General features: G+C 31.7%; 1 protein-coding gene across 2 annotated transcripts; it reads left to right on the top strand.

The window, feature by feature from the left end:
- The first annotated feature begins 9,901 nt into the window (after positions 1–9,901).
- On the top strand, positions 9,902–14,724 carry LOC147392162 (uncharacterized). 2 transcript variants are annotated; one of them, XM_086460194.1, is made up of 6 exons: positions 9,902–10,202; positions 10,293–10,513; positions 11,045–11,267; positions 12,938–13,071; positions 13,629–13,720; positions 14,096–14,724. In XM_086460194.1, exons 1-6 carry the CDS (start codon positions 10,113–10,115, stop codon positions 14,335–14,337), a joined length of 1,002 nt encoding a protein of 333 aa, XP_086316320.1. In that variant the 5' UTR covers positions 9,902–10,112; the 3' UTR covers positions 14,338–14,724. The 2 variants fall into 2 exon arrangements, with proteins under 2 accessions (XP_086316320.1, XP_086316321.1); XM_086460195.1 differs by having other exon boundaries at positions 9,910–10,202; positions 12,938–13,023.
- Positions 14,725–14,966: the final 242 nt, after the last annotated feature.

Here is a 14,966-nt window from a genome sequence, read left to right on the forward strand (position 1 = left end):
CTTGGGCATCCTGATAGTGCTTTGCCCAGTCCATAGATCATGATCTTGCCTACGGATTAGTCTTGGGGCACGAGCAACGCCTGCATATCACACGCACAAGATAAGTCAGGTGGCCTCCAAGGAATTAATATTTATACTAGGTATCGAACTCACGACCTACGGCAATAATCGCTTATTGGTCCGAAATTGCCATTGAACCCACCCCTCAAGGTCAAATCATCATTTATGATTAAATGTAAATGGAGGTGCAGGAATCAAAGCACGTGCCTCTCGCATGGAAAGTGAGCGTTCTACCATATGAAATACACCGAGACATAGGTGTGGTAATTTCTTTTATCAAATATTGATTCTATCATATTAGGATCAAATATTGACTCTATCATACTGAGTTCTTTTCATTTATATTTTGTACAGTCTGGAACTAAACTTTCCAACACATTTTGAATCTAGGATTTCTTCATCTTTGAGCACTATCTGACCTAAATTGAGATATTTTAGGGTCCCACACAAAAAATCTTGCAAAAGTACTCCCAAACCTCCATCACAACTTTTTTTTTTTTTTTCTTTCTAAATAAGCAGTTGATATTAATGAGGGAAAATTACCGCGGGAGGGAAGAGCCTCAACTATACAAAAACGTTGGAAGACTCTTTCAAGTCTCAAGTCTCCCCAACCCACAAGTATTAGAGCTTATTTACGGACCAGGGTGGTATGCAAATGTGTATATATTATAAGAGTGCTGATAATATAACGTCTTTTTTGCCTCATGCCCCTGACGCCTCTGACATGTTTGCTCACAGCTCAACAGTCGTTTGACACGTGATGGTGCGAATGACATCAACAATAGAGAGAAAGCTAGCTTCTCTCTCTTGCCTGCTCGTCCTTTGCCCACAGATTTATTTTTTAAGATTTCAAATTTTAAAAAGGGTCATTAGGCCCACATTGATTATCACATTGACAATCCAACAACACAACTTTTTAGATTTCATGAAATTATTTATATGAAAAAAAAATTATTTTTCAAATTTGATCCAAGGTGTTGAAAATAGATGGCCACTGAACATTCAAATTTAATAATAAAATTTAACGGTGAAAAATAACTATTTAATTTTTTATTTTTTCAAAGTTCATATAATTTTTTCCTCTACAACTTCATTGCATCACTTATGTTGTTGAATGTCACAAGGTGATCAAATCAGGAAGGTTTCTTTTCTTTACTATGGACAGGAAAGAGAAAGGGATGTGCCCCAAAAAGGGCGCTATATCATCAAAATTCATGTTATAAACATAACTATGATAGATTATAAATAAAATCATATATAATACAAGTTATCAGACTGGGCTTTTCAATGGGCTTAGTTGAATCCATAAACATGAAAAAATAACTTGTCCATGGGCTGGCCGAAGAACTAAAAAAGGCCATGAAACAGTACTACCCAAATACATCCATAATGGGCAAGGACAAGTCTGAATTGGGCCAAAATATGACCCATTAGTAGTCTAAGCTTGTTATGGCTATTTCCAACAATATATATATATATATATATATATATATATATATATATATATATTTGAGTCATGATAATTTGACTACCCCACATAGCATATTCAATCAACTACTTGTCGTGACAAGTTCGAGAATCGTAGATTTGCGCTCCTTGGGATACATGATTCCCTCAAGATACACTTTTTTTTGGGAAAGTGTAGTCGTGTATCCCTAAGAGTGCAGATCTACGATTCCTGAACTTGTCATGCTAAGGTAGTCGATTGAGTTTGCCATGGGGGGTAGTCAGATTATCACAATTCAAAATATTTTTCATAGTTTTCATCACCAATGATAAATTCTAATTGAGTCGTGATAATATGAAACCCCTTGACAAACGCCCCCCTCACTGAATCATAGATCATTTGCCTCAGGATACGCAAAACCATAAATCCTTTTCTTTTGTATCCCAAGGCATTTGATCTACAGTTATGTGATCGGGGTGTTTGTCAGAGGGGAGCATCATATTACCATGGTTCATTGTAATTACTAGAGCTTGACATGTCACGAATCCTCATGAAAGAGATGGTTGTCTTAGCAATTGGGTATTTCTTTTCAAGGTTGATTGTTCATATGTAGATTATCAATAAAAGTAACAAAATAAAAATAAATAAAACCTTAGCAAGCAATGATCGTTTCACAGAGACAACGTTGATCCAACAATTTCTTTCGACTTAAAACAATCAATCAGGTTCAAAGTATTCAAGAAAACTAAATTAAAACTAATCTAAAATTAATAGGAATATGATTCATAATGTAAAGAATTAGATCAATTAAATCCACTAAAATAATTCACATTATAAATTTATTTATTTCTTATTATTTTGATCTAATTAACGAAGTTAATGCTATTGGATTGAAAGATGAAATATGTTAATCCAAATATTAATCCCAAAATTCTATGATAATAGTTAATAAGATGAAATCAAAGATAAAATATTGAATCTCGAATCAAGAACGGTTTAACTTAAATTTATCTAAGATTAAACTAACAAAATCATGAGGCTAATTATTCTATTCAATTATTACTACTTAAGAAATTGGTGTCATAATAAAACAAATGACTATTTAAAATGATCTTGTTTAGGCTTGATCGACCTTTTTAACAGAGATCTAGCCACAAATCATATTAAGAACAATAAAAACAAAATAGAAATAAAAGAATAAGAGATTAGGAAAGAGAGAAAAAATATATTTATTAATCTTGATTTGAATCTAGCAGAGTAGTCCTTCTCTTTACAAAGTTGGAACATAAAATAAATCTAAAAACTTAAAAACTAAAAATAAAAGCGAATTAGAGAAGATAAGATAATTTGACTTTGGTTATGTTTCTTATTTATAGAGACTATTTGGAATACTTTAGTGTTTTACAAAAACTCAAAAACCTAATTTGTTTCGATATAAATCACGCCACTTTACTGATGTACGAATCTCGAAGCTAAACTTGTTCTCATCACCGCGCCACTCAAGGTTTTTACAGTGTCAAGGTGGTTGTGGGCCCAATGGACCTGAATTTTGGTATGTAACTTTGCCTTGCGTCTTAGATTGTAACGTACCTCTTCATTCATCTTGGTTTATCTTTTTGGCTCTCGTAATTTAGACATATTACTCGTAAATAATAATAATTAGTCTGAAAATACACAATTTATTAAAAAACAATAATAATGATGAACTATCAACGTATTTTGTCTATTTAGGAGATTTATTTTTCAACCTTAAAATCTCTGTAAATAGGACCATAGAATCAACTTTTTAGGCCTTGATCACTGGCTTTGGCCCGGATATATGAGTGGGTCTTCCATTCACTTGATGTTAACTTTGAGTGGCTGCACGACTTCTACCATCTCTTCCATTGTCACTTTGAGGTCATTATTAGCGTATAATAGGATGCATTAAAATACGATTTATTATGATACAACAAATCAATTTACTACTATTCTTCTTCATTCAAGTCTTAGTGGTAGATTTTTTTTATGCACAACTATGGTATGTAATTATTCGAGATAAGATTGGATGGCATGAAGTGTATATAATAAGGCCTATAGTAATAACAAATCATTTTCTCATGAAGATTAGAATCCATTCTGAATACTGATCAGAGTCTAGAAATTAGTTTCTAGAGTCCTAATTACATAGACTTTATTAGTAAATCATACACTAAACTTTCTAATTACATATAGTTCATAATTAGTTCATAATAATTCTTGTTTTTAATTTAATTATGTATTTCAAAACTAATTATTGTTATTCACATGTAACAGGAAATATTTGCAAAGTTTCAAGAAGCATTAGAAAAATCTGAAGTTACTATTGTGATCTAGAATCCAAAATAAGATCGTTGACCAAAATTCAAGACATTTGGATCAAAATTTACCACAGTACCATGGTCAACGACGGTGGCGCGGTCAACGCAGAAAGTCAAGCCTCGAAATCCGTACTAAAACTTGACGATTGAAAGACATTCGTATAGAAATAGGGCTTTGATATTTTTATAATCACGAAATATTTTCAAAACTCTAACTACCTTAGAAACCCTAATTTGGTCTCTCTATAAATATGAGACCAGACTAAAGGGTATACCATCTCTCAACCCCCTAGAGATCTTTCATCTCCCTAGAGATCAAGTTATCTTTTTCTATTCTTTTAGTTTTAGATTTTTATTTTCTATTTATTAATTTTACGAAAGTTGTTAGGAGACTCTACTAGTTTCAGAATCAAGAATCAATAAAGAATATTTTTCTCTCATCTCTACTTCTTCTTTCTATGTTTTCTTTATTTTATTTCACTTTATTATTCTTGCGATGACTGTTGACTAAATTTTCGTTAAATTGGTTGAGGAAGTGGGAGCAAGATTTGTTTGTGTTTTCTGGTTCTCATAATAACTTTATAGTTTTATTGTGATAATGTTAGGTATTTATTATTAGGTTAAACATTGAATATTTCTCAAAGTTTTAACGGTTATTTCTTTGATTATTTCAAGACGAACTATGATTTACAGAGAATAATTAATGTTTTTCTAATAATCTCGACTTAATTTATTACATACTTTTGATTTAGTTTATATTATAATTGTTTGAGTTTTTAATCCACAAGCATTAGTTTTGTTTCGTGGATCGAGATAAATAGAGAACCAGAATTCACTGATAAAACTTGTGAAAGTGGATCCAATTGATCTACACTTCTCTATCGTACTTTTAAGTTTTTCTTTTAATAGTTTATTTCAGATAAATCTATTTCGAAAATTATTTTTAATTTATTACATAAATTTGAATTGGATTAGAGAACTAAAAAAATACTTTGGATTAACATTGTCTCTACAGTTCGACCCTTACTTATCAAGATTTTCTTTTGTTCTTTATTTTATCATCATCTACAGCTTGAACAAATACACAATAATATAGACAACAAAGATATTGAGCTTAAAATGCTACTATAATCTTATTATTTTAGTGAGTCGTGATAATATGACGCTCCCTTCTGACAAATGCCCCCATCACAGAATCATAGATCATTTGTCTCAGGATACACATAATCATAAATCTTTTTCTTGTGAATCCCACGACATTTGATCTACGGTTATGTGATTCGGCCTTTATCAGAGGGGAGAGTCATATCATCACAGTTCTACTTTCATTGATAAAGAAGGAAAAAATAGCTCACAACTTCGTTTACTTTTTTTACTTTTTCATCTCTTCGGACAAAATTAGGCATTACACTACTATGGCTTTGTCTAGGCCCATCAAATCAGAAAATATTTATAAATATAGAACCCAAGTACCCCATGAATGAGATTAGTTGAAGATCAATTTTGTTTATTAATTGAGTCAGAGATAATCTGACTCGAAAAAAGTGTACTTGATCTTTTTCTCTCGCACAGACAAGGAAAAAAGATCTATGGTTCTATGCACTTGCCACGGCAACCGCATATCTTTTAGTGAGTCATTTTATCATTAGTTTTATTAGTTTAATTTCATAATTCATCTCTACTTTTCTTTTCAAGGATAAAAACCTGCTCTTTTGTCTTGATGATATAAGCCTTGAGATTCATTTTTTTAAGCTTTGGCTGGCCGCACATGCCATCCAACTTTGCACGTGTACAACATTAAATAATTACTTTTTTGTGGAAGGGCATATACAGTATTGAAGTTATAATCTAAGGAGCAAACCCAATCAGTGTCACCAACTCAACTAATTCCTGGTGATTGAGCCCTGAGATGCTCTTATCCTCATTTGTGTTTGCATCTCATTTACAAAATTTTATGCTTAAGATAAGACATAATGTAAGACTATTGCCTTTCTTTGGGTGCAAATAGGCTAATATGAAAAACTCATGGTATGTTTCCCTTCCTAATTTACCATTTGTTAATTAGAAGGTTACTATTGTACTTTATTTTCAGATTAATACAATTCTTTCTTGCTAAGCAAAACAATAATAATAATAATAATAATAATAATAATAACATAGTATGTAAAAGTTCAATGTATTTGCCATTAAATATTTTACTAATAAATTGGAAAAAGTTTGTGAGCAAAAGATGATTTAATTTATAGTTGGATATATTTATATTTCCTTACATATTCAAAACATTAGTTATAAAAATACAATTTAACAATGACCACAAAATTCCAGAGGCATACGCCATACTTTACGTGAGATTTGGTAACCCCATCATATCCCCAAAGAACTCCTCGCTAACAAAATGGGGAAGATATTCAATTTTATTTAAACTGACCCTTGCAAGTGGAATATTTTATGAAATAGGAACTAAATACATGGACCAGATCACCGTTTGAATAGAACAAACAAGCCTCTCTTATATAGAGAACCATGACAATCATCAAAGAAATAAGTAGAAAAATTAAATAAAGAAAGAACACAACATTTATGTGGTTTGGCAAGATTGTTTAGGTCCACTAAAGAAAGATTCTTTTAAATGTGAAAAATGTGTTTAATTTTATTTCCAAAGCATTTACTATAAACAATGCATTTATTAGTAAAAGACTAACATATTTTTATCTTTTTCACTAAAATATAAAATAGGTAAGAGTATTATTGAAAAAAGAATTTGATTAGAGGCTCCACGCCCTCCCTGGGTAAGGGAATGCTGACCTTGCACCCGCTGACAGAATACAAGACATTCAAATAATGAATCTCTAATAACTCCATCACCTCCAATAGTATTTGGATTATCTCCGAATTTTTTACAAACCGCGACAAAGTTTTAATTGGATTGGTCCACAGGAAAATGATGTATTGCACTAAAGGCCTATCTAGAATAAAATATTTCACTTTGTCATGGTTGATTTGATGCTCACAATTCAGCATCCAAGCTATTCCCAAAAGGATTTTGGTTTTCTCTATACGTACTCATTGGGACGGAGAGAAAAAGAAATACAGTCTACATGTTCCTGACCTCATTCGGGATCCTCATTAGACGTACCCAAGCACTAGAAATGAGTTGGGGGACTCAACCAAATGTTTAGAGTCCACACAATAATTTTAAAATATATCTCCAAATATGTGGAAACCAACAAGAAAACCACACAAGTCCTCTAAAATGGATCCCAACATGTAGATTACATATTTTAAGCTAGTGATGTACCAAACATTCTCCTCTAGTACTAATGGATTTTATTTTTTTCTAATTAACTTTAATACATAATGGGTTTTTATATATATTATGCACCACAGTCCAATATCTCGAGTTGCCTAAGGACTATATCAAGTAGATAATCCTGGGGGCAATTGATCATACATGTTTCATGTGTGCTTAGTAATTCGATTTAAAAAATAAATAAATAAAATAGGTCTGGGTATTAAGGGTCTGTTCGTTTGAGTTTCAAGAACCATTTTATTTTTGATTTTTTTTTTTACTTTTAAGCTAACAATGTCATATGAATAATGTTTGTTTGGATTTTTTTTTACTCCCGTGAATTTTAATTGAAATCTAAAAGTAGTTCCTAACGAAAGTCACCAAAGAGAGACTTCTTCAAATGACTTTTGCGAGTAGTCAAAAACGTAAAATGACTTAAGTGTAGTTACCAAAATACCTTTCATTTTTAATCAAATTTCCAATAAAACTTAACCTTAAAAAAATGAAAGAAAATTACTAAAATACTCTTCATCTTTACCAAAAGACCCTTTATCTTTAATCAAATTTTCAACTAAACTTAACTTTAAAAAATATAAGGAGATTACCAAAATACCCTTCATTTTTAATCAAAATTTCAACCAAACTTAATTTAAAAAAATAAAAGAGAATTACTAAAATACTCGTCCTCTTTAATCAAATATCTAACCAAGCTTAATTTTTAAAAATAAAAGAGAATTATCAAAGTACTCTTCATTTTTAATTAAATTTTCAATCAAACTTAACCTTAAAAAATAAAAGGAAATTATCAAAATATGCTTCATCTTTATCAAAATACCCTTCAACTTCCAAAATACAGTTCATCTTTACCAAAACACCTTTCATCTTTAATTAAATTTTCAAAATTTTTTTTTATTAAAATACCTTTCATCTTTAATCAAATTTTCAACCAAACTGAAGCTTAAAAAATAAAAAAGATTACCAAAATACCCTTAATCTTTAATCAAAATTTCAATCAAACTTAACCTTAAAAAATAAAAAGGGATTACCAAAATACTTTTCATCTTTCAAAAGGAGATTACTACCAAAATACCCTTTATCTTTACTACCAAAACTAAAAGTAATTCATCATCACTACTTTATTACCAAAACACCATTCATTTTTATGTGGATGTTGGATTGTATATTATGCATGTATTTTCTTTATCAAAAAAATTTCATATGTCCATTTTTAAGAGGAGATGTTGTCGAAATTTCGATGGAATTATAAAATTTATAAATTTATTTAAATTGAAAATAATTATTTTTATAATTTTTTAATTATATATATATATATATATATATATATATATATATATATATATATATATATATATATATATATGGTGTAATTATATATTTATTAAGGTATTTTAGTCATTTTTGGTATATTATCAACATTAAGGATATTCTGATTGTTTTACCAGAATCCAACAATAAAAAGTTGTCAAACGAACATCAATTTCTGACTTATGTGCTTCTGTAATGAACAAACTTCTTCTGAATGTAGCTTTTCAATCTCTGAACTTCTGTTTCTTCCAAAAGTTGGCTTTTGGAGTTAAAGTTGATTTCTAGAACTGAAACTGATTTTTGTAAAGAATAAACCTTAAAGTTTCAATATAATTTAGGTTTATCATTGAAAAATTAGACAAATATAAAATTAAATATAAATTTTGAGGGTTAATCATACGCCTTGAGATAGATGGCACGTCTGATCTACACCATTCATTTTCTCCGATATTTCAACAAAGTGCTTGTTAGATTTTACTCAGGCGCCTATGTTAGTTTTGAGTTCAACAAAGTTATGGACTCAAGTTTTAATTTGAACAACTCTGAATTTATTGAGAAGAGCTGTGTTGGAGTAACATTGAAATTGGCATCATTTCACAAATTGGTGAACACAAAACCATAAATACTTTTCATTTGTATTTCGATGAAATGCATATATGGTTTTGTACATACATCCACACCAGCAATGTCTAAATTGATGTCAATTTAAATGTTACTTCATCACTTTCCTATTGAGAATTCTTGGATGAATGATACATTACCCCTACTAGGGTATTTATAGAGATTACATCAACCAAGATATTAGAAGCTAACTTAATGTAGATATGCTAATTATCTATAATTCGTAATGTAGAATATCTTAATATATATTACCAAATATTTTATTCACAATCACAGCCTTAACCTTCTTTTTATTATGAGATATAATGTATCTCATGCATCATAATATGATGCATCTATTCTCTTACATCCTCCCACAATTACATAGTCTTTTGAAGAAAAAGAATGTAATTGGTTTCCTTAAATGATTGATCTTGGTCTCATTAATTGATATGCTATTAGATTATCAAAAATCCAATCGTACTTCTTGGTGGTCACTGTCTATTTATGAAGCCCACCACTATCGCATCCCGCTCTTTTTTTGAGTTTGTCGAAGCCAGTGACTTAAAATTCCAGACCTGTCATGGCCTCTCCCAAGAACATACAAAATAGGATTGTGTGACTTAAATGAAATCGATTGTTTTTTTAAAGAAAACTTTTGTTTCTTTAAAAAAATTGGGGGAGGAAGCTGTGATGATAATTGAGGATTTTACACATCTGGGTTTACTTAATTCTTCATAAATCTGAATCCCATTGAACGATTGAACTAGATAGTATTATTTCGGTCTGCAGCTCCATGGTTTCAAGCTTTCAACTTTGTTGGGATATTGTTTTGTTGTCTGTTTGTCTATAAAACTGATTCTATCCTTAAAATTAGCTGTCAAAACGCCAAAAAAAATAGAATTCTTGTTCGCTAATTTGTCCTCCTTTCCTCACCTTTTAAAAGTAAAAGAATCCATCAATCCTTTTCTCTCTCCTCTCTTTTGAGTAAGGAGAGGAAGCAGGTGATCTCTCTCTTTCTTTTCTCCCTTTCTTCTCTCCCTTTGGATAAATGGTTTTTGAGAGATTATCAATGCAATCAAACCTCAAACGATTTCTTGACTGTACTACACCGATTGCTCGATCGCAGTTACTATCGAAGGTTTGTGAATTATCCATTAGATCTTCTTTTGACTTTTCTGATTTTTAAGAATTAATGTGTTATTTTTTTTTAATTTTTTTTTTGCCACAGAATGCGGTTAGGAACCTTAATCAGCTTTGGCATCCTTGGGAGAGAGAAAATGTTGAATATTTCACCTTGGAAGATCTCTGGAGATGTTATGATGAATGGAGCGCTTATGGCGCTGGAGTGCCAATTGTATTAAACGACGAAGAAAACGTTGTTCAGTATTATGTTCCTCATCTTTCTGCAATTCAGATCTTCAGAAGCAATCCGTCGTTAACTAGTTTTCGGTACTTCTTGGATTTGCACTCTTTTGGGTTCTTTTTCATCTGTTTTAGCTATGAATTTGCTTTGAGAATATTGTAGATTGAGTCATTATTTAAGACTAATTTGATTCAAATTTAAAAAAAAAAATTATAGGAAAAATTGGATGAAGTACTTGTTTCTGTTCCTTGCTTTACAGACCTTTCTTCTTTATTGTACCTTTGAGATATGGATGAATTGTTCATCTTAGATAATTAATAATCATTTGGTTTGCAATATTAAAAGTTTTTAGCTCCTATACTCCATCATTGTGATTTTGTTTTTAAATAAGCGGGAGGAAGACAAAAAAAAAAAAAAAGAACATGGATTGAAGTACTGATAGCAAGTATGAACACGCTAGAATTGGCCAAGAAAGTAGCTTTAGACATAATTGAATGGAGCAAATTTTGGGATAAGGCTATTGTGATTGTTTTTATTTTGATATTTATGATTAATTCATTTGTATGGCTTTAGACATATTGAAAGATCAACATCGATTAAAGTTTGTAAGGTTTCAGGGGAGAGACTGAGGCGAGTGATTGTGCGACAAGGGATTCCTTCAGTGATTCATGCAGCAATGAGAGTGAGAGCGAGAAGTTGTGGAGATCGGATGGTGGTTCCTCTGAGGATTGTGGATTTGAGCAAGAGAGCCCATGGCATATGAATGATAGGTTGGGATACCTCTATTTTCAGTACTTTGAGAGAGCAGCTCCTTATGGAAGAGTCCCCCTTATGGATAAGGTAATTCATTTTTTCATATAATTATATTGTATTTAAAGATTCGGCAAAGAGTAATGATTTTCGAACTCCCCCACATGGCATACTCAAAATACTCTCCTGATGTGGCATGTGCTAGAACCATAAATCTTTTTTCATCGGAACACAGAATTGCACATATTTATGGGGATGTGTAGATGTGTATCCCAAGGCAAAAATCTATGGTTATAGAACATGCCAAGTAAGGAGAGTATTTTGAGTATGTCACATGGGGGAGCCAGATTATCAGGACTCATTTGACAAACTTCATGTGATTTTAGATATAGAGTACTATTCATTAATTATATACAAGTATTATTCAAAAAAAAAAAAATTAGGATTTTTTTTTTTTACTTTTCTATATGACAAACCCAATTTATATTACAATTCTTCTTTTCAGATCTAGCGATTTATATGATGAAATAAACATGAAAACAACCAAGAAACACAAGATTTATGTGGTTCAACAAGATTGATTCCATTCATATTAGTATATTAAGTTAATATCCTACCAATAAGGAAAAAAAACAGCTTAATTAATATTCTTTCTATAATTAAACCATGGAAGTAATGAAGTTGGTTGTGGATTTGTTAGTATCCTTACCAAGCATGGTTTCAAAACTTTTCAAGACCGAGACGTATCGCTCGAGTTGTCTCAGTATTAGGTATGGACAAGATGGATAGACAAGTCAATCTTTCAGACGAGATTTATAACCCCATGTTTTTTTTTCTCTTTTTTGAACGAGACATCTTAAACATGTTGGAAAACTCATTGGTCGAGATGACTCGGTATCTGGCATGGACAAGATGCGAAACCAAGTTTTAAAACCATGTATCAAAGATATCAATTTAGTGACATATAACTGCTAGAGGAATTTTGAACTTTCTAAATCGTGACCATTTCATTTATAGAATTATTGTTTTGTGCTTTCTATGATGTTACTTTATTCTAGGCTTCTTTATTTTGATATTCAATTAAAGTATTTCTTTCTCTCTTTACCTTTCATTTGCACACATTTTCTTTTTGGAATTTGGATTCTCATCGATAAGGAGTTAGATTAACGTGACTAACTTATTCATTTTTGTACCTTTTGGACACACATAGACTGCCACATTTACCAATAGCACGTAGAGTTTATGGCCTAGATTAGATTTAAATAAATGAATTTTTGTTGTTGTTAAATACTTCTAAAATGGAGATTGGACTCTCCAATTTAAAATTCAAATCCTACTGTTAAAATTATCTTTAAAAAAAATTAGGATTCTTCAAATTTTGTACTATACATCGATTGACAAAAAGTCATGCTTTTGGATTCCACATGGATCTGCAGTCATGGAACTTTGGTGACTACATAAGTACCAAAATTATCGATAAATCAGCCTATCTTTCTTCTTCTTAGGATGAGAAATTCAAACCTCGATTCTCAGATTTTTCAAACAAAATATTAACTCTAAGTTAGATTTGAATTGGACAATGTTGTTACTTCTACCTAAGTCTGCCTTTTTTAGATTTATTATTCACTTCTTTAGAAAGAAAACTATGTCAGATTAAGAGAAAATGAGATTACTTAATTCTTGTTCATTCTTTTAGCTGTAGCCCTTTCCCTATTCCATAAATTCCAATGACCTTTAATTTTCCTGTTCTTTTGTTTCAGATCAATGGATCAGCACGAAGGTTTCCTGGATTAATGACTTTAAAAAGTGTCGATCTTTCACCAGCTAGTTGGATAGCAGTTTCTTGGTCTCTCACTCACTCTCTCGCTCTCTCATCTATACATATAGGAAAAAGGTTGCATGTCCTTGAAATTTTTTTATTATTATAATTTAATGTAAAAAAAAAAGTAAGAGTATCTAAATCATTGTTCAATTACATTTTTGTAAATATTAAAAATCTCAAAAATAAAATGTTTTACAAAAATATCATTCCACTCTGACAAAATCATCCTTGCTATTCTAGTAGTACTAGAAAGCAACATTATATTGCTCTTCAAGAACATTCTGTTTTGCAAAACCCAAGTTGTAGATGCTAACAACATCCCCTCGAAACCTTGGACCTTAACATTTGCGTTAATTTTACTTTTTTTATTTTCATGCACTAAATGACCCATACCTATGTAATTAGGTGATTCAATATTAATTAAAAATTGGGAAAAACTGGATAGCATAGATAATATTGAATCAAGTGTTAGTAAAAAGTCATGATGTTGGATATATATAATGGTGTACCCATCATACCATGGAATGCCACTAACTAATATGATGTGCTTAGATTACATCATTGTGATACTATTCTACTAAAACTATTAAATGAAGAGGTGATTAATGTTATTTGATTTATTCCTACAGGTATCCGATTTATCACATCCCTAGGGGGAGAACTGTGAAGGATCTATCTGCATGTTTCCTTACATACCACACCCTTTCATCCTCCTTCCAAGGTTGTTTTCGTCTTTTATCTGTTCATCTTTTTCATAATATATATACTAGATGTGCAAGCGCGCACATACAGATTCTTTTATTTATTTGTTCATCTTTTTCATCATATGTATGCTTGGTGTGCAAGCGAGCACATACAAATCATCTCCATGTCACAAGTCTAGTGGGCATGTGCGTATACACAACCACTAGACTTGTAACATGGAGGTGATGTCATGCAGACAATGGGAGCGCTCAGACACACACATGTATATATATATACACACAAACACCCACTAAACTTGTAACATGGAGGTGATGTCATGCAGATAAGGGGAGCACTCACACACACACACATATGCCCACTAGACATGTAACATGGATGTGATGTCATGCAGATATAGGGCCTGAAGAAGAGATGGGGATAGCCGAAAGGAAAAGAAAGGAAGGGGATGGCATCGCTCTGGCTCCATTTGGGCTAGCCACTTATAAGATTAATGGAAGCATATGGTTCTCGGATGAGAATGATCGAGACCCAAAACAGTGGTTGTCTTTGTTAAGTGCGGCAGATTCATGGCTAAAGCAGCTAAGGGTCCAACACCATGATTTCAATTACTTTACAGGGATTCAACATGGCTGAAACTCACAGAAGCTTTCCTTCACTCAAATTACTTCAACACCAACTAGAGAAAGCACAGTCAAAGACTTACCTTGCTTTGCTTTTGTTGGAGCTTTAATGCTGGGGTATTCACTAGGCTCGGCCTGGCCCAGACATGTTTTGGTTGAGTATGTTTTAGAGACTAGACTAAGTATATGCTGGGCCTTGGATAAGGGCTTTAAACGTTTTTAATGAGAGATGTTGTTAGCTAAGAGAGAGGAAGTGAGAAGAGGCCCATGGACTATAGAGCTATCTATTTTAAGGATGATATATTATTGCTTAAACAGGTGGAACAAGGACAGATAGTTTCCTTTTTTATTTTGCTTGCACTGAAAGATTGGAAGCAAACATAGTTCTTTTTATCCTTTATTTATTTATCTCCCTCAGTGGTTAGGCACATCAGAGAATTTAAATCATGCAAACCTGTGGATAACAACCCTTGCACTTTGCACCTTTTCATGTTTGAGTGTTATAGTGAATCATTATCGGTAAATCTTGAAGGGAGATACCCGTGAAAAATGTTGGATTTTATTAACGTGTGCTCTAAGGGCATACGTCAAAGTGTAGTTATTTCACTTTAATGTTTTCCTAAGGTACATGTTAACAAGTAC

Source organism: Akebia trifoliata, chromosome 11, assembly GCF_017979445.1.
Source record: "Akebia trifoliata isolate Shusen 1 chromosome 11, ASM1797944v1, whole genome shotgun sequence".
NCBI lineage: Eukaryota > Viridiplantae > Streptophyta > Magnoliopsida > Ranunculales > Lardizabalaceae > Akebia > Akebia trifoliata.

Excerpts from the sequence above, each read along its gene's own strand:
- LOC147392162 (XM_086460194.1), top strand. The coding sequence starts at position 10,113 with ATGGTTTTTGAGAGATTATCAATGCAATCAAACCTCAAACGATTTCTT. Across the intron at positions 10,203-10,292 it reads GATCGCAGTTACTATCGAAG|AATGCGGTTAGGAACCTTAA; the intron begins GTTTGTGAATTA and ends TTTTTGCCACAG. Across the intron at positions 13,721-14,095 it reads CCTTTCATCCTCCTTCCAAG|ATATAGGGCCTGAAGAAGAG; the intron begins GTTGTTTTCGTC and ends GATGTCATGCAG.